The sequence below is a fragment of the Cutaneotrichosporon oleaginosum genome, assembly GCF_008065305.1.
Source record: "Cutaneotrichosporon oleaginosum strain ATCC 20508 chromosome Unknown ATCC20508_contig07, whole genome shotgun sequence".
Taxonomy (NCBI): Eukaryota; Fungi; Basidiomycota; class Tremellomycetes; order Trichosporonales; family Trichosporonaceae; genus Cutaneotrichosporon; species Cutaneotrichosporon oleaginosum.
In genome coordinates, this window is record NW_027072176.1 from 715,938 (window position 1) to 736,103 (window position 20,166).

General features: G+C 60.9%; 11 protein-coding genes across 11 annotated transcripts; 6 read left to right on the forward strand and 5 right to left on the reverse strand.

Moving 5' to 3' along the window:
* Positions 1–135: 135 nt before the first annotated feature.
* Positions 136–1,449, forward strand: COLE_07502 (uncharacterized protein; the record flags this gene model as incomplete). Its single annotated transcript, XM_018421391.2, has 5 exons — positions 136–285; positions 324–433; positions 469–609; positions 671–953; positions 988–1,449. The coding sequence occupies 5 exons, from the start codon at positions 136–138 to the stop codon at positions 1,447–1,449; spliced, it is 1,146 nt and encodes a 381-aa protein (XP_018278569.1).
* A 376-nt stretch (positions 1,450–1,825) lies between these two features.
* COLE_07503 (uncharacterized protein) lies at positions 1,826–3,119 on the reverse strand (the record flags this gene model as incomplete). Its single annotated transcript, XM_018423278.2, has 4 exons — positions 1,826–1,951; positions 1,991–2,343; positions 2,380–2,841; positions 2,879–3,119. 4 exons carry the CDS (start codon positions 3,117–3,119, stop codon positions 1,826–1,828), a joined length of 1,182 nt encoding a protein of 393 aa, XP_018278568.1.
* A 585-nt stretch (positions 3,120–3,704) lies between these two features.
* COLE_07504 (uncharacterized protein) lies at positions 3,705–4,443 on the forward strand (the record flags this gene model as incomplete). Its single annotated transcript, XM_018423277.2, has 4 exons — positions 3,705–3,749; positions 3,783–3,812; positions 3,911–4,042; positions 4,150–4,443. The coding sequence occupies 4 exons, from the start codon at positions 3,705–3,707 to the stop codon at positions 4,441–4,443; spliced, it is 501 nt and encodes a 166-aa protein (XP_018278567.1).
* Positions 4,444–4,467: 24 nt separating this feature from the next.
* On the reverse strand, positions 4,468–5,332 carry COLE_07505 (uncharacterized protein; the record flags this gene model as incomplete). Its single annotated transcript, XM_018420852.2, has 4 exons — positions 4,468–4,644; positions 4,679–4,960; positions 5,068–5,176; positions 5,208–5,332. 4 exons carry the CDS (start codon positions 5,330–5,332, stop codon positions 4,468–4,470), a joined length of 693 nt encoding a protein of 230 aa, XP_018278566.1.
* A 253-nt stretch (positions 5,333–5,585) lies between these two features.
* COLE_07506 (uncharacterized protein) lies at positions 5,586–6,402 on the forward strand (the record flags this gene model as incomplete). Its single annotated transcript, XM_018426698.2, has 5 exons — positions 5,586–5,588; positions 5,665–5,814; positions 6,037–6,145; positions 6,232–6,273; positions 6,314–6,402. The coding sequence occupies 5 exons, from the start codon at positions 5,586–5,588 to the stop codon at positions 6,400–6,402; spliced, it is 393 nt and encodes a 130-aa protein (XP_018278565.2).
* A 1,430-nt stretch (positions 6,403–7,832) lies between these two features.
* Positions 7,833–9,489, forward strand: COLE_07507 (uncharacterized protein; the record flags this gene model as incomplete). Its single annotated transcript, XM_018424808.1, has 5 exons — positions 7,833–7,972; positions 8,189–8,333; positions 8,512–8,682; positions 8,783–9,195; positions 9,330–9,489. The coding sequence occupies 5 exons, from the start codon at positions 7,833–7,835 to the stop codon at positions 9,487–9,489; spliced, it is 1,029 nt and encodes a 342-aa protein (XP_018278564.1).
* Positions 9,490–10,181: 692 nt separating this feature from the next.
* COLE_07508 (uncharacterized protein) lies at positions 10,182–11,094 on the forward strand (the record flags this gene model as incomplete). Its single annotated transcript, XM_018427568.2, has 2 exons — positions 10,182–10,223; positions 10,405–11,094. The coding sequence occupies 2 exons, from the start codon at positions 10,182–10,184 to the stop codon at positions 11,092–11,094; spliced, it is 732 nt and encodes a 243-aa protein (XP_018278563.1).
* A 516-nt stretch (positions 11,095–11,610) lies between these two features.
* COLE_07509 (uncharacterized protein) lies at positions 11,611–13,205 on the reverse strand (the record flags this gene model as incomplete). Its single annotated transcript, XM_018423276.2, has 4 exons — positions 11,611–12,086; positions 12,314–12,399; positions 12,545–12,582; positions 12,615–13,205. The coding sequence occupies 4 exons, from the start codon at positions 13,203–13,205 to the stop codon at positions 11,611–11,613; spliced, it is 1,191 nt and encodes a 396-aa protein (XP_018278562.1).
* A 563-nt stretch (positions 13,206–13,768) lies between these two features.
* COLE_07510 (uncharacterized protein) lies at positions 13,769–13,936 on the forward strand (the record flags this gene model as incomplete). Its single annotated transcript, XM_018427567.2, has 1 exon — positions 13,769–13,936. The coding sequence occupies one exon, from the start codon at positions 13,769–13,771 to the stop codon at positions 13,934–13,936; it is 168 nt and encodes a 55-aa protein (XP_018278561.1).
* A 140-nt stretch (positions 13,937–14,076) lies between these two features.
* COLE_07511 (uncharacterized protein) lies at positions 14,077–18,124 on the reverse strand (the record flags this gene model as incomplete). Its single annotated transcript, XM_018423275.2, has 5 exons — positions 14,077–16,638; positions 16,676–16,891; positions 16,928–17,594; positions 17,691–17,761; positions 18,017–18,124. 5 exons carry the CDS (start codon positions 18,122–18,124, stop codon positions 14,077–14,079), a joined length of 3,624 nt encoding a protein of 1,207 aa, XP_018278560.1.
* Positions 18,125–18,727: 603 nt separating this feature from the next.
* Positions 18,728–19,946, reverse strand: COLE_07512 (uncharacterized protein; the record flags this gene model as incomplete). Its single annotated transcript, XM_065626551.1, has 4 exons — positions 18,728–19,447; positions 19,486–19,568; positions 19,621–19,756; positions 19,923–19,946. The coding sequence occupies 4 exons, from the start codon at positions 19,944–19,946 to the stop codon at positions 18,728–18,730; spliced, it is 963 nt and encodes a 320-aa protein (XP_065482168.1).
* Positions 19,947–20,166: the final 220 nt, after the last annotated feature.

Sequence of the window (20,166 nt, forward strand, 5' to 3'; positions counted from 1 at the left end):
CTAGTAATAATATCCACATTCAATAGGCCGGCACAGGAAATGGATGCTCACGAGTGGCAAGCGGAGATCCGAATGTGTCCGCTCTGTCATATGAATCTTTGGCCTCCAGCCCCGGCTGTCAACTTGTCAACAATCATGAGCGACCCGAAGCCGAAGCAGAAAGAGGGCGATAAAGCCCCCACTCCCGGTTCAGGACGTCAGAGGAAGCTGGCTGCCGCGCGTGCAGCACGCAAGGAGTCAAGTGGGAACGGAGCGCCGAGCAGCAACTGGGAGGCGCTGAAGATGGTCAGCTCAGATCATCTGCAGAGATATGCTGACGACAGACGCTGCCCAGTGACGCGCGCCGCGGTCCACCGTCCAAGAAACGCTCTATGAAAGGGATTGGGTCGTTCACTAGCTCGGGACCTGATGCCGGGACGAGTGCAGCGGAAACGTGAGCTCAGATAATCAGAAGTTGGCTGACGACAGCAAGGACCCAGTGCCTACTTCGTCGACGACCGATAAGAATGCCGAGGTCGTCGTTCTTCCCGCTCCGAGCGACAGTCCTCTCCTGCATGAATTACGCCAGATGGTCCTCGGTCACGCGGCGTTGTCGGAGGCGAAGAAGGCGTGAGTCGGCCGGGGCGTCGTTGGGAGGGCTGAGTCTCTCAGCGTGCAGGGCTGACATCAGTCCGGGAAATTATGTCGCGCTAGACTGTGAAATGGTGGGCCTGGGACATCTCGGGGCCGAAAGTGCGCTGGCGCGAGTCTCGCTGGTCAACTACCACGGACATGTCTTACTCGACACTTTCGTGGCCCCGCGCGAGCGCGTGACCGACTACAGGACGTGGGTGAGCGGTATCCGCGAGGAAGATCTGCGGGGTGCCCCTCCATTTGAGGAGGTACAGAAGCAGGTGGCGGAGCTTGTCGAGGGACGGGTGCTAGTAGGCCATGCTATCGAGAACGACACAAAGGTGAGCCTCGGCCACGCTGCTGAGCTGACTCCAGGCCCTCCTGCTCTCGCACCCGGCGCCCTTTGTGCGCGACACGCAGAAGTCAAAGCCTCTGCGCGAGGCGGCGCGCACGAAGCGGCCCGGCCTTAAATCTCTCGTCGAGTCGCAGCTGGGGTTGAAGATTCAGGGCGGCGCGCACTCGTCCATCACGGACGCGCGTGCGACGATGGCACTGTACCGCCTCCACAAGGAGGCGTGGGAAGCAAGCATGCGCGGCGTGATGGACGCGTATGCTAGAAAGACGGGGACAGTGATGCCGGGCAAGAAGGGGAAGCGGAAGCGGGAGGACGGCGAGGATGAGGAGAGCAAGTTCCCTGGCGGCGGGCGGAAAGGTATCTCGAGCGGACTGAGCGTAGTGGTCAAGCGGTTTGGAAAGAAGGTTGAGGACCAGCCGCGCCGCAGAGGACCAGCGCCGAGCTCAAGCGGAGGCGGTAACTGGTGGGAGGAGTCCGCATGATGATAGCATTTGAAGGAGCATTGAGCATGGGCTGCATGTATGTTGTGTACAATGGTTGCGATGCAAGGATGCAAGTGTGGTGATAAAGTGTTACAAAGTACAAATGATCGTGCCAGACCGATGTGCGAAGGGGATTAGCGCGCGAATGGCGAGCGCATGGACGGGACACGCGAAGCGCCGTCGCTGGCGTCTGTCGCGCTGGAGCTGCTTCTACTGTGACCGACGCTGCGCGAAGATGCCCTCGGCTCCTGGGACAAACCAGGAGCGGGTGCGCTCGCAGGGAGATACATGTCGAGGTGCCGACCGACGATGTCGCGGACCTCGGCCTTGACGAGGGGGCTGCTATCGAGCCTGCTCCGCTGCTGTCAGCCGCGCATCAGACTTGACTCACAAGAGCAAAGTACGCGCCCTTGTATGCGACAGGCCATACTTCCTTGTGGATGTCTCCGTCGCGTGGATGTCCTCGTTCCTCCAGCATGTGCATGGTCAACTTGCGAATACACTGGAGTTAGCGACACCACATTTTTAGTAAAACGCTCACCCCCTTGTTGTCCACCACCTGCTGAGAGTCGAGCACACGCGCGCGCTTATTGAGGCGATCGTCACAGGCGGAAGTCGACGGTACTGCAGAGGGAGCCCGGCTAGTCTCTCGGCGCACACTGGGTGCGCGGGAATGCAAGGTGCTCCCAAACACGTCGCTGTCCGCCTCTGACCCGACAAGGCTAGCACGACGTCGCGGGTTTTCCTCAACGCGTGATCGCTTCTCGCCCAGCCGACCAGATATCGGTAAGCTTGCTCGGAGTGGGGGCGCGGCGACATGTACATGAACACTTGAGCGAGAGATCGCTCGCCTCGAGAACGGCAGCCCACGGCGCACCTCGAGCAGTGGGGGAGCTGACGTTAGCTGTAGATCAGGAGACACGATCTTACCGCGAGGGAGTGGCTGTCCTGGCCGGACTTTCTCGGGCGGCGGTGGAGGCTTCTTTCTGCCGACGCAGAGCTTCAGCGTCTGCGTCTCTGCCACCCGCTGCCCGTAAATGAGCACGTTCTCGTCCGCGCCGTCGCCCAGTCCCACAATGATTGCAGTACGTGTACGCCCGCTCAGTGAGAGGCTGGGCTCGCGGCAAAGCATGCCGGTCAGGAAGGCAGCCAACAGAGGCGAGGTGGTTGACATCTGAATCTCTTCGCCGTCCAGCGCTTCTTCGTCGGTGAGCTCGGTACTTCCGCGGACAGCGAGGTATTTGCGCCCACGCAAGGATTCGAGAGAAAGGCAAAGATCAGCGTCGCTCGGCAGCGCAGGATCAGAAGGGCCCGGCGTAGGCGGAGCGAACGGATTGTCGCTCGGTGTTGGGAGGTTGGTTGGGAACGAAAGGAGGGCGAAGAATGTCACACCTGTTGTTAGCTTCACCGCCAGTCCGCAAAGCCTAACCATCTAGGCGCCATCCATCCGGACCGATCTCGAACCCCCCGCGCCACAGCATGCGCCATTGTGACTTTGTCTGTGTTTGCTTTGGTGACGCCGCAGGGAGCAGGCCCTTGCGCGTGAAGCTCGTGGCCTCGGTCGCGCGCGCAAAGGGGTTACGCTTGCTGGGCGAAGGTAAGGGACGCGCAAACGGGTTGGCGGCCATGCTGGGCGGTTCGCACAGCCGCGTAGGGCTGAGTGCGGGCATGGCGCGCAAAATCCGATGGCGCGGTTTGGTGGAGAGAAGCTATACGGATGAAAGGGCAGATGTTAGGAGACTGAGGAGGAACCAGCCGCGCGTCGTACACGCCAACACAAGAAGAAGACGCAACAGCTATTGTGCAGTTGCGGTGGTGGCGAGAATGCTGACGATGGCGGCGATTGTGACTACGGCGAGCAGGTGATGAATGTTGTTTGGAAATGAGTTGGGTGGCGCGTGACGCGTTTCGGCTCATTTAACCATCAGTCCCAGTAATCAGATTGAAGTGGGGCAGTAATCAGGTGGAGGTGGGGAAGGCGGGGTCGGCATCTGCCGACCTTCGCCAGAGGGGACCGGCGTCTCGGGAACGGCGTCAGCGCTCAACGACGCTGGCGCTTTCCATGCATGCATCTCTTTATCCGAAGATAATGCAGGTGTTGCTGTACACTATGCATTGGGTGACGAGGTTCATGAGCGCTTGAAGGTTGACTGATCCTGGTCGACCCGCATTCGTCTGAGTCGAGTCGGGGTATGTTGATGGCCGATCCCTCCACCTGTCGACTTTTGATTTCTCTCTCTTCTCCATCCACCAGAATGTCGCAGAACTGGTCCATCAAGGAGGCTACGCCAGATGACATTGTGAGCCGCCATGTCGCTACAATCTGACACTAGCCCGACCTGCTTAAGCTCGTCGTCGGCCTTGTGAGTTGCGCGGCGGAATCCGCCACGGATCGCCGAATCACGCCATAACACCTCGTCGCTGTACCCGGCCATCACCCATCCTTGCGAACTAACCACAGGCCGTCTACGAGAAGGAGCCCGATGCCGTCACGTGCACGCCTGAGATGATGCGCAAGGCCATTTTCGAGGACAAGTACGCGCACGCTCTGATTGTCCGGCTAGACTCGGGAGAGGCCGTCGCGCTGTGCATCGTGAGTGTTTTGTCCTGGCATCTCCAGTTACAAGACTCTGGTCAGAAATGCCGCCTCAGCTATGTACCACCTGCTCCTCCCGCCTTCCCCAGCCACGCTCATGCCAGTACTTCTTCACCTACTCGACTTGGCTCGGCAAGCCCGGACTTTGGGTAGAGGACATCTTCGTCATCCCTGAGCTCCGCGGCTCAGGCATCGGCAAGGCGCTCTTCGGGCACGTCGGCGAGATTGCCCTGGAGCGTGACTGCGGGCGTGTCGAGTGGTGCGTGCTGAAGTGGAACACCCCCAGCATCGAATTCTACGAGAAGAAGCTCGGCGCCACCCCGCAGGTCGAGTGGCAGGACGAGCGTCTCGAAGGCACCGAGGCCATCAAGAAGCTCGCTGCGCTCAAGCACAAGTAAAGATGAATATTATATGATGCAGGACTATCGGATCGTGGTATAGCCGGCCCCCTTCTTCTCAGCGACGCCATCGACCTTCTTGTCGGCGCTCTGGGAGGCAGGTACTTGGCCGAGCTTGGACATGTCCATTTTCAGCTGTTTCGCGTCACCTTTGAAGCCGATGTAGAACACTTTTGACCGCTGCCCTGTGCCCGCTTCGCTCTGCCGTCAGCTTCAACTGCAGATTGTGGCTCACAAAGAGTAGAGTGACGGCAAAGACGTTCGCCATGCGCTGAACCTTGAGCGGCCATTCATCAACATCACGCCGCCCGCCGATATCTCGTCGTTGCGTCGGAGGCTCGCTCACGTCCAGGTCCATGATGGGATCCATGGACTCAAGCTCTGCAAAGTCTGGTGGATGGGGGCTGTTGGCAAAGATGCGCAATCGGCCAGGGCGATGCGGATGACCTGGAGCGGGAAGGTACATGCAGAGGTTGCGGAGGCGCAAACTTGTTGTGAAGGGGATGTGGAGGATAAGCTGCAGGTTAGTGGCGGCTTCGATAAGAGGGCATCGGCGGGGGGGGGGGGGGGGGGGGGGGGGGATGGAAGGGCAGCGAGGTACGTCGGGGTCAGCAACCCACCCACCTCGTCATCAACTCCGCTCTCAACAAACTCCTCCTCGTCCACTCGTTCGTCCCATGGCTTGATGACCTTCGGTGCGGTCTGCGGCTCTGCGAGGTTCAATCCCACAACGCTGGCGTCAGCCCGCACATGCTGTGGCGCACTTATCGCGATCGATCCATCCCCAGAGATTGGCATTACTTCCTTCACCAGCGCTCACGCGCTCGAGCACTTCGGTCGTCACAGACGTGTTGAGGTCGTCGACGGTGAGGTCGTCTGCGCAGCTCATGCTCGCGATGCTAAGTGAGATGGGTGGAGGCAAGGGAGGAAGTGGCCGGCGCGCTCAGTCATCAGGATGATCCGGGGCCCACCCTTATCACAAAATGCCAGGTGTAGTCACGTGGTCTCACCCACAACGCCGTCACCACATTCAACGTTCGCTTCATCAACAACATCCTCACGGCCATGGTGAGGCACCGTGTCGTGTGGCGAGCTAACTCCAGCTTCCCCTTACTCTGCTGAATGCCGCACAAGGCAAGCCGATGGTGCGTCCGCTTCACGTTCTCCGGGGACCAGCATACATCTGACCTCGCCCTTTTGCGGCTGACGCGCTGACAACAGCTGGTCGAGCTCAAGAACGGCGTGACGTTCAATGGGCACCTCGTCGACTGTGACAACTTCATGAACGTTACCCTGCGCGATGTGTACGAAACGAGCGCAGACGGCGAGCGCTTCTGGAAGATGAAGGAGATGTTTATCAAGGGGAATGTGGTAAGTGCGAGCACGATGATTTGGTGCGCAGCAGGTCAGCGCGCGCAAGCGACTCCTACGCCGCAAGGGTGCGCTCAGATGACGGGATGAAAGGCGGGAAAGCTCGAATGCGCTCTGCTGCGCTGAAACATCGAGCAGCCTCTGGTATCCAGCAACGACGCCGCACCTTCCTCGTCTGCCTTTCCTCTGTACCAATCTTCGTGCTCGGAGGACTAATGCCAGATCAAGTACTTCCGTATTGCCGACGCTGTGCTGGATCAGGCCGCCGAGGAGCAGGAGAAGCAGCGCGCCGAGCGTGCAGCGCAGAAGGCACGTGGCGGCGGTCGCGGCGGTGAGTTCGGCCTGATTACTTCCAGGCATCGAGATATATTACTCCAATGTTTCTCGCCTTTTGCTCCCGAACATCGCTAATGTCAGGACGCGGTGGTGGCATGCCAGGCCGCGGCGGTGGTGGTGGTGGTGAGTCGCGGAGCGAAAACCGAAAATGCGCTGACGACAGGACGTGGTGGCGGCGCTTCTCGCGGGATGCCCCAGCGCGGGCGCGGCGCGCCAGGACGAGGCGCTCGTGGCGGCGGCCCGGCGCGGTAGAGGGCGGAGTGATGTATATGATAGCAGTCGTCGGCGTGTCGGTCGGGGAGGGGGCAGGATTTGGCGAGGTGACTGACACAGAATGCGATCGAGCACCGTATTGTCGCGCGAGGCGCACACCGTAACCGGCCATGGCGCGTCCGAGCAAAGCTATCCACTCAAAGCCCACGCCCTCACTTGACTGGCGACAATTATGCGGAGGCGCGCACGAGTCCACATGCCGCGCCCGCGCCCGCGCTCACATGCCAGATTGTGCCCCACTTTTCCCTCACAGCCACCACGATCGTCAAGCGTAAGCGCTCGGCCGCACCGTCACCGCGGAACTGGTGAACACGCCATGATGTGGGGGCGGCCGAGAGTGACGTGGTGGCAGATGTGCGTGCGCGGCGATGACGGATGATCGCGGACGAGAGACGAGGGACGACGGCCGAGCACACCCAGCGCCATCCGGCACCCGTACTGCACATGTACGTACGCCACTGACAAGCATCAAGATCGACGGCAAGCAGATCACATAGATCGACGCTACGTCCCCGGGAGCTCGGAGACTGTGCTCCGAGCTCCGAGTGCATGCGAGTTGGTCGAGGGCCAAGGGGTAGGGGGAAAGCGTCACGTAGTCCGGCTGACGCGTTGTTCTTACCGGGGTCGACGTCGGGGAGAGGCAGGAGACGAACCCTCGTCGTCTCATCGCCTGCCGCCTAGGCCCTCCGTCTCCGCTTGTCTCACCCGCCTGTCCCCGCTCGACATGCCCTTTCTTCCGGCCCTCCGCCCTCCGACCGCCACCAGCGCAGCCTCATTGGTGCCCCTCCCTCTCCTCCTCCTCTTCTTCTTTCTCCCTTCTCCGCCCTCGCCCGCCCTGCCCCGCTCCATTGTCTTCATCCAGGCACCGTCAGACTGCAGGGAGGACGACGGGCACGTGCCCGCCGAGGGACGGGCGTCGGGCGAGGACGACATGGCGGCGCGGAATGTACGCTGCGCTCGGTCCTCGTGCGCACCGCCCGCGCACGAGATGTGGCGCCAGGGGCAGTGGCGTGTATGGCGTGCATGGCGTGGCGCCGCACATTGCTCTTGCCATCTCGCTCGGACTGTGCTCAAGCCATGCAGCGGGGGGATGGGAGGTCTCGCTCGCCCGCCGCTGGGAAGGTCTTGGCGAGGATGAATTCAAGATTCAAGGTGGACTTATCGGAACCACCAACATCCCCCTCCCCCGCTCTCTCCTCCCTTTCTCTCCCCATCCATCTTCTTCTCAACGCCCGCTTGACGACGTCGCACATCGCACACCATACGCCAGACCCCGGACACCGGACATCGAGAACGAACGACGCCCCGCCGATCAGCAGGCCCCCATCTACGATCCTCTTCCCCTCTCTGACACCCAGCGGCCTTATAACGCCATGAGCTGTCGCATGCCCCGCCCGCCGCCCACCGACATGGTCGTTGTCCCCCTCCCCTCCGGCGTGGAACTGCACGCCCGCATCTCGACACCAAGTAACCCGATGGCGAACAAGGTCGACTATGGCCTTCCAAGCATTGTATTCTGCCACCCAACTTGGCTTGACTCTTTCTTCTTGTAAGCCAACCGAATGTCGCGGCCGCTCGCGGACAGCCAGCAGACTGGAGCAACTGAGTGAACCTGCATCGCCTGCTGTGCGCCGAGCGTGTTCAATGGGCGGCCGGCTCTGGCTGGCGGTCCCCAGAAGTCGACGCCGACTTCGAGATTGGGTTGTGCAGGGGCCACAGCTAAGCGACCCATGCGGCGGCACAGTGGACATCTAGCTGACACCAGTTACCCCCAAATGGAGGACCCGCTCTTCACTGAAGGGTACAACCTCGTCGCCTTTGACATGCGGGGACATGGGCTCACGCATGTCGGCGAGAGACCGAAGTCCTACGATGCGTGGAGCGTCGCCGACGACATTTCGGCGGGGATGGTGCGTGACAACGGGGGTGTCGGATATGGTGGACGGGCGTGAGAGATGGGCGTTGGAGAAGACGGTGAAGGCCGGGAAGGCCGGACTCGAGCCGGAGAAGCGTCACCTTCGCTGTAGTTCTCCCCGCGCCCCTCCCGTCACGCAACATTGCGAGTAAGCGAACTTGGGCTGACGGCAGGAACGCCTCGGCATCCGCACGGCACATGTTGTCGGTGTCGCATTCGGCGCCGTTGTCGCAGCCAACCTCGCCTCCGCATACGCCGACAAGGTCAAGACACTAACACTCATTTCACTGCCGCCGAACCAGGACAACGAGGACACGATGATGGGATATGCGGAGTGCCGCGAGGTGAGTGGGTGGGGGAGGGCGCTGGGCGCAGGTATTCTGCTTCGGTCATTGCTCGCGAGTAGGCGAGATGTCGTCGGTATTGTGCTTGGGCTGACCCCAGGCGCTCGTCGCCGCCACCCGGTACGGCGACGCGGACACGCTCGACGCCATCACGCGGGCAACGTTCGCGTATGACGCCGGCAGTGGGGCGCTCGCCCCAGCAATTCGCGAAATCAGGGACGAATACATGCTCGCAGCACGGGAGCGGCTGGCAGCGTCGGCTGAGGAGGCGGCGGACGCAGCGTTTTATGTCTGGGAGCCTGTGACGACGCGGCGACCGCAGAGCACGGAGGAGATGGCGCGCATTAGCGCGCCGGTCTTGATACTGCAGGCCGCGGCGACGGAGGAGCCGACATTCACCGAGGACGCACAGCTGTGGGCTTTCAAGTTCAACGCCTTACACCGCACGACGAGAGCACAGGTGCACATGATCGATAACGTGGGGCACTTTATGACGCTCACGAGTCCGAATGTGTGAGTGGGGATGGGAGGCAGGAGCCGAGAAAACCGAAAGCTGAGACCAGGGTGAACCCACTTGTAGCCAAGTTCATCGGCACCCCGGCCAGTGCAAGACTACCGCCCCTCCCGAGAGCCGGAGCTCGTATCAGCGGTCCCTCTGAGCCGCGTAGACCGTCTACACCTCGTTCCGCGACGTTCGGGCAGTTCGACATTGCCGCACTGCCACCAACGCGAGGACAGACAATCGGCGACATCATGGACAACCGCGTCAGCGTGTATGTCGACGTCGTGACCGAGGTCGTGGGGTAGCGAGGTGTTAGGCGGGGGACAAGCGAGCGCGGGGAGAGCTCTGGACTCGCTGTAGAAAGATCCGGCAATCGCGTGTTGAGCACGAGGGCACGAGAGGGACACACGCAACATTTGAGCGTGGCTGTGGCGGCTTGACGTGTTATATTTGTGCAAATAGCGTTCAAAATGGGTTGAGACTGCTTGCGGAGCGAGAGGGGATGCATGGGATTACCAAGTTGTCGTGAAGATGGAGCGGAGGAACAAGAATAAAAGAACAGTGAGCGAGCGAGAGAGAGAGAGTCGTGTGTGTGGTGTGTGCACGGACGCCTGATGTGGGAGATTTGGGGGGGCCCGAGGGAGGGTTGGTCGTCGTCACTCATCCTCTCGTCGTCGTCGTCGCTCCCTCCATCCCTTCCTCGCTCTCTCTCTTTCTCTCTCCTCCCTTTTCTCCATCCCTCATCTTGTCATAACTCATCGCTTCCTTATCCATTCTCCCATTCATCTCTACTCATCCTACTCATCCACCCCTCCCCATGATGCCACGCCGCAAGGCAACAACCAAAGGACCAGACAAACCAAAGCCGGCAAAGAAGCCGCGCTCAAAAGTGCCCCCCGCTCCGCCTGTCCTCCCCGTTCCCCCACCTCCGGCACCAGCCCCGCCTCAACCGGCACCTGTTGTCCCACCGCAACCTCCTTCCGCCCCGCCCCAGGCAATGACTATGGCGGGCCCCTCATCATTACCAAGCAAGCAGCAGGTAAGCTGAAGCCGCATGCTTGGGCTAGAGCTGACGCATCTACATGACCGGATCTGGCCATCCCCTGTGACTTCACCGCGCGCCCAATTCCTTCCTTCCGACCCATCCTCCCTCTGCATCTCTCGCATTCCCCCGCCCAAAGCCGCGCCACCTCCCCGCCCCCACCCGCATTAAGAAGCAGCTCACCTCCCTCGTCGCATCCTTGCCCGCCCTCTTCCCGGTCGCGACCAACGCAGGGTGGACGCCAGAAGCGATGGCGGCGAGTCTCTCCGCGTACGCGGACTGGGCGGCGTCTGTGAGGAAGTGGCACGGCGAGCTGGATGCGGCCGTGCGCGTGCTTGAGAGACCCAAGGAGGCGACGCTCGACGGCCTCCTCGACACATGGATCGCGACGCCCTACGCGACGCCCTTCACGCTCGCCGATGCCGAGCGCGACCGCGAGATCCAGCCCAATACGCTGCACGCGTACCTCGTAAACGAAGTCACGCCCAACTACCGGCGGTTCCGCGCGCTCGCCGACGAACCGGTCGCCAATCACATCCCTGCCGCAGGAAGTGGCAGCGGGGCACAAGGGGAAAAGAAGCATCAGGCGCTCGACGCCCTCTCCACTGCCCTCGACGACATGCTCGCGGCCCACGTGCTGCCGCACATTGCGCCAGGCCACTCCGCTGATGTCGCGAGCGTCAGCTTTCTCCAGTTCGTCGTGCATGAGCTCTTGCCCAGCTGGATGCGGTTCCGCGAACGGAACGGCGACGCGGTGCGCCGGGCTGCGTACGGCGACGAAGTCGTGGGCCGGCTAGTCGAGACGCTCGAGGGCGCGCTAGAGGGTCAGGTTAGATGCGGGTGTCATCCCGAAGCGCTGCGGCAGTAGTGGTGGGGAGTATCAGTCACGATCTGTAGGGAGCGGGAGACGATGATCACGGACGATGTAGACCAGACTCTTTTAGTTGTACGATACATGTCATTTTGTTGGTGTTGGGTTCGACCCGGGCCAGCCGCTTGAACGGAAGAGCCCGAGTTGGCAGCTCAGTTTCCCACGGTGACAAGGATGTTGTTGTGGCGACCTGTGATGTCAATGAGGGTACTGCCGGGGCGATGTGAGGGACGCTCACAGCACTGTGCAGATGACATCGTGAACCGCTCTGTGGTAGAGTACGGGACCGTACGATTGTTAAACAATTGTGCAGGTTCGTGTAAACTCGTATCCCTCAAAGGCGAGACCGGTCATATCTCAATTTGAACAACGCTGCTGCCTCACAGTTTTGCTCAGCGCCATCCAAGCAACCCGCACTGATTCTTGACAAGACATATGAAAAGCCCCTTGTCGCCGTACACCCCGCTGTCATGCACCGTCTATCGTGGTAATGTACATACACCTATCCGCACCCTAAACACCGACCGTCATGCTCCGCCGCGCCGCCTCACTGACCGGAGTTGGCGCCGGGAGCGCGTCAAACGTGCCCCACTCGCCCGCGCCCGTCTTGCGGTAGAACGACACGGGCAGCTCGCCCGTCTCGAGGTCGGCCATGTTGACGTTGCCCGCCAGCTCGTACCCCATGCTCTTGTGCGTCACGTACTTCATGATGGTGAGGTGGATGACGCGGGCGCTGATCAGCGCGCTCTTGCTGTGCGCGACCCAGGGCGTACCGGCCAGCTTGATTTCGCGGCAATGGCGCTGGCGCACGCGCGCAGCCTTGACGCCGTCCACCCACGTCGCCTTGATGCCCTCCTCCAGAGCCTGGCCGACGTCGGCCTCGGCGTCGATGATCCAGATGCGGTCGTGCGAGTAGAACGCCACCGCGAAGAAGACGGGGTCCGGGTCCGGGTCACATGAGCTGAAGACGAGTGTGTCTTTGCCCGAATCTGGGGTTAGCCGCGCGATCCGCCAAGTGTTGAGGGAAGGAGGAGTAGTAGAGATAATGGCACCTGTCGGGGTGCCAAGAACTTGGCGGCGTTCGCCCCACCTCCCGTCACCATTGCCCCAATGCGTGGCGATTGACTCGACACACCGACAAAGAGGGGCAGTGCCTGCGATACAGTATGTCCAGGGGCGCCCCAGCACACACCAGATAGCGCGAGATCACACTCACCCTTGGCGCTCATGCGGTAGCTCGTCGAGAGCTGATAGCCATGCTTTGCAAACTCGATGAGGAGGTAGAGAATGATGCGCTTGGAACTGGTGTCAGCGGAACGCAGGGAATGCAGCGGCGTGCGTGACAGGGAGGAAGGCGGGGGTGGTGGGGAGGTGAAGCGGGGCCACGTTGGGCTTGGCGCCCAGAAACGGAAGCGCCAAGCTCGGCGATCGGCATCGGCGTACTCACGACACCTTGTCCTCTGAGCGGGGATTCCATGCGTCGCCCTGGAGTCAGCGTGTCCGTTGTGCAGGCTCACCTTCAAGGTGAGCTCCCAGACACCGCCGTCGCACCCCTTCCTCTTGTGGAACTCCATGAGCTCTGGGGCGTACTCGACACTGTCCATGCTGCGGATACCGTGCTTCCAGGCCTTCCGCACGCCGGCGATAACGGCGGGGCGGAGGTGGACAGGCAACGCGATGAATGAGAGCGTCGCCGTACCGGAGAGCGTCATGCTGAAGAAGGGGAAAGGCGCCTTCTGGCTGCTCTCGGGGAGCGGGCACATGCCTGATCCGCTGCTACTGGGAGAGGACGACTCGCGCTCATCGGCGCTCCACCGGCTATCGGTGGTCTCCGTACGTCCTATGCTGAGGCCGCGCATATCGCTAAGGCTCATTCGCTTCTTGGTGAACATGGAGGCGGACGAGTCCGAGGAGACGGATGGCGTGTGCGCCTTCAGGATCGAAGGCGGCTGCTCGGTGACGACTATGCGCGGCGAGCGAGGCGCGTCGCCGTTCATGTCAGATGGCACATGGACACCATTGGGGGTGGAGCTTCCGTTCGAGGTCGGCGTGTCGGGCGCGGACGACTTGGTGCGCTTGTGCCCGCCGAGCTTGAGCGCGAGGGGCATGGCGGGGGGGGACGTAAGAGGACAGGGAGGCTTGATAAGTGGGGGATGGGTGAAGTGGAGAAGAGTGGGGGGAAGGAAGCAGTGTCGAATGTAGTAAAGGCGGTCTAGTGGGGGATGCGGAAGCGGGATCGGGATGACAAGTTGAGCGATGGAGAAAGCCGGGGAAGCGAGCAAGGTGCGAGCGGCCTAGATATGGGACCGTGCTCGAGTTGAAGGGTGGCGATCTGGTGCCAAGACAGGAGGGGAGGAGACGGAGTGCCGCTGCGGAGTTGGAGATCGGATGGCAAGAAGCAGTCCGAAGGGAGAGGGGAGTGGATGTGTATCGCTGAAGGGGAGAGAAGATGATGACAATGAGAAGATGGAAGATGTTATGAATTGTGAATTGTGGCGAGACCGAGGTGACTGACAAAGAGGCGGCAGCTGTTATTAGTCGTGGTGTCAACACTGAGCGACTGGGCAATTGGGTTCCGCCGCGGTCTCGGCCCTCCGCTGGATCTCACAGTCCCTCGACTGTTCCGCTCCATTCACCAGGTACCGACTCACTCGATCACTCTGCACGTGTTATGGCGCGATACAACCCGACCTCGCACCAAGCATGCAGCATGCAGCTTGCAGTCTGCTTCTGCCCATCTCCCTTGGCACCGCCGCCGCCGCACCGCCGTCGACGTGGCCGAATCTCTCATCGCAGTCCGCAGCCACTTACTTGCTCAGTCACCGACCGCCCAAGCTGATACAACACAAGCTCACTCCTCTCGGTTCTCCCACTCATAAACGCCCATCTCTCCTCCGCTCTTTGCACCATAACTGGACATATGGGTATATGACAGAAGATATGACAGGAGACATAATACAACAGCGCGGGGATCCATGTCTACTCATCCGTCACCTGGGCAGCGGGGGCGGCAGCAGCAGCAGCAACGTCCGCCGGCTCAGCCTCCTCCTCGTCCTCAGGCTCGTCAAGCTTGCTCTGCACCCACTCGTCGAGGCGCTTCTTGGCGGCATCATGGTTCGGCTCCTCCTCCTCACCGCTCGCACGGTGGAAGTAGTCTTCCGTACCGGGCACATAGAACAGGCGGTAGTTGCCAAGCGCGACGCGGAACTTGAGCCCAGAGCTTTCGGAGAACACCGTCCCATCCGCTGGCAGATCCTGCAGCGTACGCTTGAGGAACGGCTGCTCGACGCGGTGAGGAAGTCCCTCGGTCGGGTAGATAAGGGGATAAGACGACATGTAGAAGTTCCACGACTCGACGGCGTTCTTGGCGTCCACCGTCAGATCCTCGGTCTTGATGAGCTGCACCGCCACCGTTTCGGTGCGCGGCACATACTCGATGCGGTACATGTTCTCCCGGGTCTCCTCAGGACCGAGAACGCTCTCAGCCTTCATCCGGTACGCCACCTGCTGACGAGTAGTGGTGCGCTCGTGTCGCCTGTCCGCAACGAGAAGCTTGAGCAGCTCCTGGCTCTTGTTGTCGCCAACAATCTGCTGCGTCTGCTTGACAATTGCACTGACTAGCCGGTCGACCGTGAACATGATGTACGCCTTGTTGCTAAACATGAGGCGCAATGTCTCCTCGAAAGTCGCCTGGTCGATATCCTGGTCGAACAGCCGCTCGCACAGAGCAAGCAGGTGGTCGTAGTAGTGGCGAGCTGGGTTCTCGCCGTTCTCCACACCAAGGTTCTGCGTCTCAGGCTCGGCGAGGCCAAGCTTGATGGCCTCCGGGTTGATGGGCTGCTTCTTCTGCGCAGCAAGATCGGCAGCAATCGTCTTGCACAGCAGAAGGCGCGAGTAGAGAATCTGGATGAGCCGAACGAGGATGAAGAAGTGGTTGTTCGCGAAAAAGTTCGCTGCGCGCTGGCGCTTAGGCTGCGGGCCCGCGTCCAGGTTAGCCTGCTCCTCCGACTCGAGGAATGGTGCCCATGTCGGGTCCTCAGACACCTTGTCCTCGTCGTCAACGGCCATGTCGGCGTTGTCGGTGCCGTCGCTTTGTGCGTCGCCCGGAGCGGGCGTGCCAGTGTCCTCGCGATTCTTGGCGGCAGCCTCCTTGAGCAGCTTCTGACGCAACGAAGGCTGGCCCTTCCTCGTCCGCCCATTGTCCTCGCCCATGCCCTGGTCGCCGTCGGATTCAGAGCTCTCGTCCGAGTCGGCGGCATCGCCAAAGTCGTCAAACTCTTCCTTGTCAAACATGAAGAAGGTTGGGATGAAGTCACGGAGCTGCTGCTCGATGCGCTCCTTGTCATTCTGGTTGATCGTGGCCATGCGGTCGAGGAAACCGAACACAAGCTTGAGTGCGTCCTTGAGCACTTCGACGTCCTTGAACTCAAACGCATACTGGTGGCGTGGCCGCGGCTGCGCTCCGGGCTGCGCCATCGCGTTGCGGGCGTTGACCTGTTCGCGGCGGCGTGCCTCGATCTCGGCAATGATCGTCTTGGGCGCAATGGTCTTCTTGTCCTGCGACTTGAAAGTAACGCCCTGGTGATCAAGCGCCTTGTAGAAGTTCTTGGCGTCCTGCTCACGCCAGACACGATTCCACTCGCGCTGAGCCTTCTTCCACTCGTCATCCTTAGCCTTGAGGCGCTCGAGCACGATAGGAAGAGCTATAACTGGGTTTTCGTGCAGCGCCTTGATAATGTCCGGGCCAAGCTCCTTGCCGTAGACCTTCTTGAGGATACGCTGGTAGATTGATCTGCTGTGTCCGCCGAGGCCCGACTTGAGGTTGAAGTGACGACGCTCCTCCTCGTCCATGCTCTGAATCTTGTTGTAGAGAGGCTCAAGCAGCGCAATCGTGCGCAGGTTGGCCTCGATGTGGAAGTCGTACTCGTGACGCTCCTCCTCCGACTTGTGAAGAGCCTCCTCGTACGCGTTCTTGCGGTGCGCCAGGAACGGCGCAGCATCTTCGGCCGCCCACGTCGGGTGCGACGCCCACTCGTCGTTGAGCACCTCCCAGCACATGGCATCGCGGCCAGTGCAATTCAGGTTGATCTCAGTCGTGGGAAGCTTGCGATAGCTCGGACCGTAGGCTTTAGCACGTGAGGTCGAAAAGTCGGGCTTGACGCGCTCAAGCATTGGCGTGTTCTCAGACATGCGGTTGTCAATGTTGACCATGCCGCCAAAGCCGAAACCTCCCTGGGCTTGAGTCGCGTGGTTGATGTTGCTGTTTCCAACGTCGTCGGCTCCAACCATCTTCTTGAAGGAGGTCCAGATGTCACCAGCGTCGCCGATGAAGAGCTTGGCGCGCTCGAGCAGTGTCTTTGCGTCGACAATGTCCTGCGTGAAAAGGTTCAGGAGCTTGAGGAACTCGTGGTACGTAACCTTGTCGTCGATATACTTCTTCACCTTGTCGAAGAAGGCAACCTCCTCCGGCGACGCGAGGGTCTGCAGCGCCTGTGAGCCGACGGTGGGCTCGTCGGCCTCCGGCGACGCCTCCTTCTTCTTCTGCATGTCAGCCGCGTCTTCTTAGGGTCTAACACACCTTCTGAGCCGCTGCCTTGTCCTGGCGGCGCTTCTTGGTAGCCGCGGGGTCTTTGGTATCTTTACGCTTCTGGCCAGCGGTGGGAGCTGTTGAGCCAGCCGCAGCCTGCACGAACGAGCCGAAGCCTAGCCCGCCGCCACTCTCGGGAAGAAACTGCTTGAACTCGGCCAACAGGTCTGGGGCGTTCTTGAACAGCTCGATGACCTGCTCGTACACCTGGCTGTTATCGCCGGTTCGGCGTCCCTTGCTCACCTCCTCGATGCGCTGATCGCGGTGATACGTCTGCAAGATCTCGAGGAAGTTCTTGTATGTCTCAGGCTCAGAGTTGAAGCGGTTCTTGATCTTGTTCACGAACGAGATGGCATGGTTGAACTCGAGCATGGGCGTGCCGCGCTGCTGCTGTGCGGCGGACTGCTGCGGCTGGCCGGGCTGGTACGGACCCGCGCCTGGGGTGGAGGGTCCGGAGGCAGGCATTGGGTGCTGCGGGGGCATTGGCACCGAAGATGGGGGAGGTGGACGCGGAGCCGCCGCAGGCTGGGGCGGCAGGGGAGGCTGAGCGCGCGAAACGAGGGGCTCGGCGCGAGGGGCCTCGCGGCCGTACGGGTGCGGCTGGGGAGGCGGAGCACCACTGTACCCAGGGTGACCAGGCATCTCGCGCTCGGACTGCTGGGCAGCGAGGTGGGCCATCTCGCGCTCGCGCTCGTTGCGCTCCATGGCGGCGGCGAGGCCACCGCCACCCGGCACCTGGGAGACGGTGCCGGTGGGGGTTGTGACGGTGATGACACCGTGGGCATCGCCCTCGGGGCCAAAGCACTCGATTCTGTAGCCGGGAGGCAGGAAGGTGTTGAAACCTTGAATGAGTGATGGATGCCCGCGGAAGAGCGTTGACACCCGGTCGATGACGCCAGGTGTATCAATCCTGCAGTCAGCCTCCACCCTCCACCACACACTTGTCGGCGGCTCAGCGGGCAAAACCCGCCCGCGCCTAGCCGCCAACACGCATCCAGGTACTCACACCTGGCCTTTAAACTCCTTCATCACGTCCAGAAAGCGGTTGTAAACCTCTGGCTGGTCTGCGAATTGGATCTGTGGATGTCAGCATGCTAGTGGGGAGGAGCTGGGGCAAGGCTTTATGGGCGAGTGGAGGCGCGTCGGGGGCGGTGAAGAGTGATGCGAGGGGTGATCTTGCTCCCCAAGCGGGCAATGATTACAAGCCTGTCCACTGCTACTCGTATGGCTCGCCTTGTTTCGCAGAGGCGCGAATATGTGAAGGTCGTGAAAGCCCGGGTGGATGCTTCCCAACTCGCCCTGCCCTTCGCCGTCAAAAGCCAAGCCACTCACCTTGACTTGATCAAGATAGCTCAGCGCATCGCGCACGTTGAGCGGCCGATACGCTGCCGGATCGGCCTTGGCCCACGCGCCTGACCCGGATGGTGGCGGGTTAGACATGGCGAGGGTGGTTGGGGGTGGTAGAGCAGTGGATGGTGATGGGAGGGGATGGGTGGGGATCGGGTGGAGGGGGGTGGAGGTTTGTAGGCGCCAAGCCCAGTGCTATGGTGTTGAGGAGAGCTATCAGAGCGAGCAGAGTGCAGAGAGGTTGGTCTGCGTGACTGAAGAGTGTGTTACGGAGAGCGGGGAGAGAGGATGAAGAGAATAGAGAGGAGGAGGAGGAGGAGGTGAGCTGATGAGGATAGTGGATGGAGAGAAGAGACGAAGAGACGGGGAACTGGGGAAGGAAGGGGCAAGGGGGGGGGGGGGGGTGACGACCGGCCCGCGAACAAGGCTGAGGCCAAACGGAACTACACCGTGGGAGAGTATCACGTGACTCGAAAGACAATTCAATTGTGGCCGACCTCCACCGCATGGGCACGGACGTACAGACGTACAGACTCGCCAAGATCCAAGAGCCACACCAGCCAGACGGATGCACATGCAACCTACAATCCTCAATGCCAACAATGAGGCTGGCCGTATCGCCCCACGAAGTTCAAATCATGCCAACAACACGTTCATGCTATGGGATGGGACCTATGAATACACGTGACTACCACACTACGCCTTGGGCTTCTTGCCCTTGATTCCGAGCATCTTCTGCAGATCGCCGCGCTTCCGCTTTGCGGCGGGCTTGGGTGGTGCTACGCCGCCGTCGAGCACCTTGCCCTTGGCAGCGAGTAGGGACGAGACTGTCGGCTCGCCCTTCACGACGGGGGCGGTGCGCTTGATGATGAGCGGTGCGGGGGTGGGCGCGGGCGCGGGAGACGCGCTGCCTTCCCCTTCCTCGTCGGACGCGTCGGCTCCTGGTACCGCGTCGACCTTGGCGCCTGGTGGCGGCAGCTTGGTGAAGAACTTGGCGACCATGGCGTTGTCCTCCTCCTCCTCGGCTTGCCTTCGCGCTGCTTCTTCGGCGTTCTCCCGCTCGGCGTGAAGCGCCGCAAGGAGCGACTCGGGGTCGTCGGCGCGGGCGCTGGTCTCGAGACGCGCGTTTCGTTGCCGCAAGTCGGCGAGCTCGTCCATGATCTCCATCTCGCGGCGTGATTGCTCCTGGCTACGCTCCAGGTCTGCCATGGCATCGCGCTCAACTTTCTCTGCTGTTGGGTTACCATCGCTGTCGTAATCTTCATCGGCCTCAGCAGATGGCAACAGACCGGCCTGGTTGTTTGGGTCTGTCTCCTTCCAGTTCTCAAAGTTACGAGTGGCGCCATGCTCGGGCACAAAGTCGCCTTGCCTAGGATCGGTCTTAAAGGTGATCTCTGAGGAGCATACTGGGCATTTCTATCGTCAGTGCATGGTCTCATAGCGGCACTACTCACAATGTAGAAGCGGAACACCTTGATGCCCAGGTACTCCTCCCCAACGGCGGTCTCCTTGCGCGCGTTGAACTTCTTGCCCTTGTCTGCGGGGTCAGCTCGAATCCGCAACTGCGTCATCATGATATATCTACTCACAGATGTACTCGCCGCACTTTGAGCAGCGCATCGAGTACGGCGACATCAGACGGACAGTCATCTGGGATCCATTTTGCTTCTTCAAGCCCTTGCGGCGCTTGATCTTGGACGGATCAAAGTCCGGTGGGAAGCTGGTGTGAGTTGGGTGGGCACGCGCTGGAGGGAGGGAAGGTGGTGAGTAACGTACTATTTCTGAGTGTATCAAGCAGGCGTTGGAAGGACGAATTGCATGGCAACGAGGAGCGAGACGGCATCAGCGCTGTCTCCGGTTTGATTGCTGTGCTGGAGATAGAGTTACTCACGTTCAACACCTTGCGTTCCGACATGGTGACGGAGTGGGTAGAGTAGTGTTGTGAACTGACGTTGGGTGGCGAGAAGGAGAGGAGAGCTGAGCGGAGAGTGAGAGAGAACTCCGTCGCCACATGTGCGGCAATACAACCCCCAAAGATAACTCCACCCACATTAGTGTATGGACGACTACATCGCAGCCCAACCCGGAAGCATCCTCTCTGGCCATATTGGCTAAGATCATGTGTAGTATCTGTT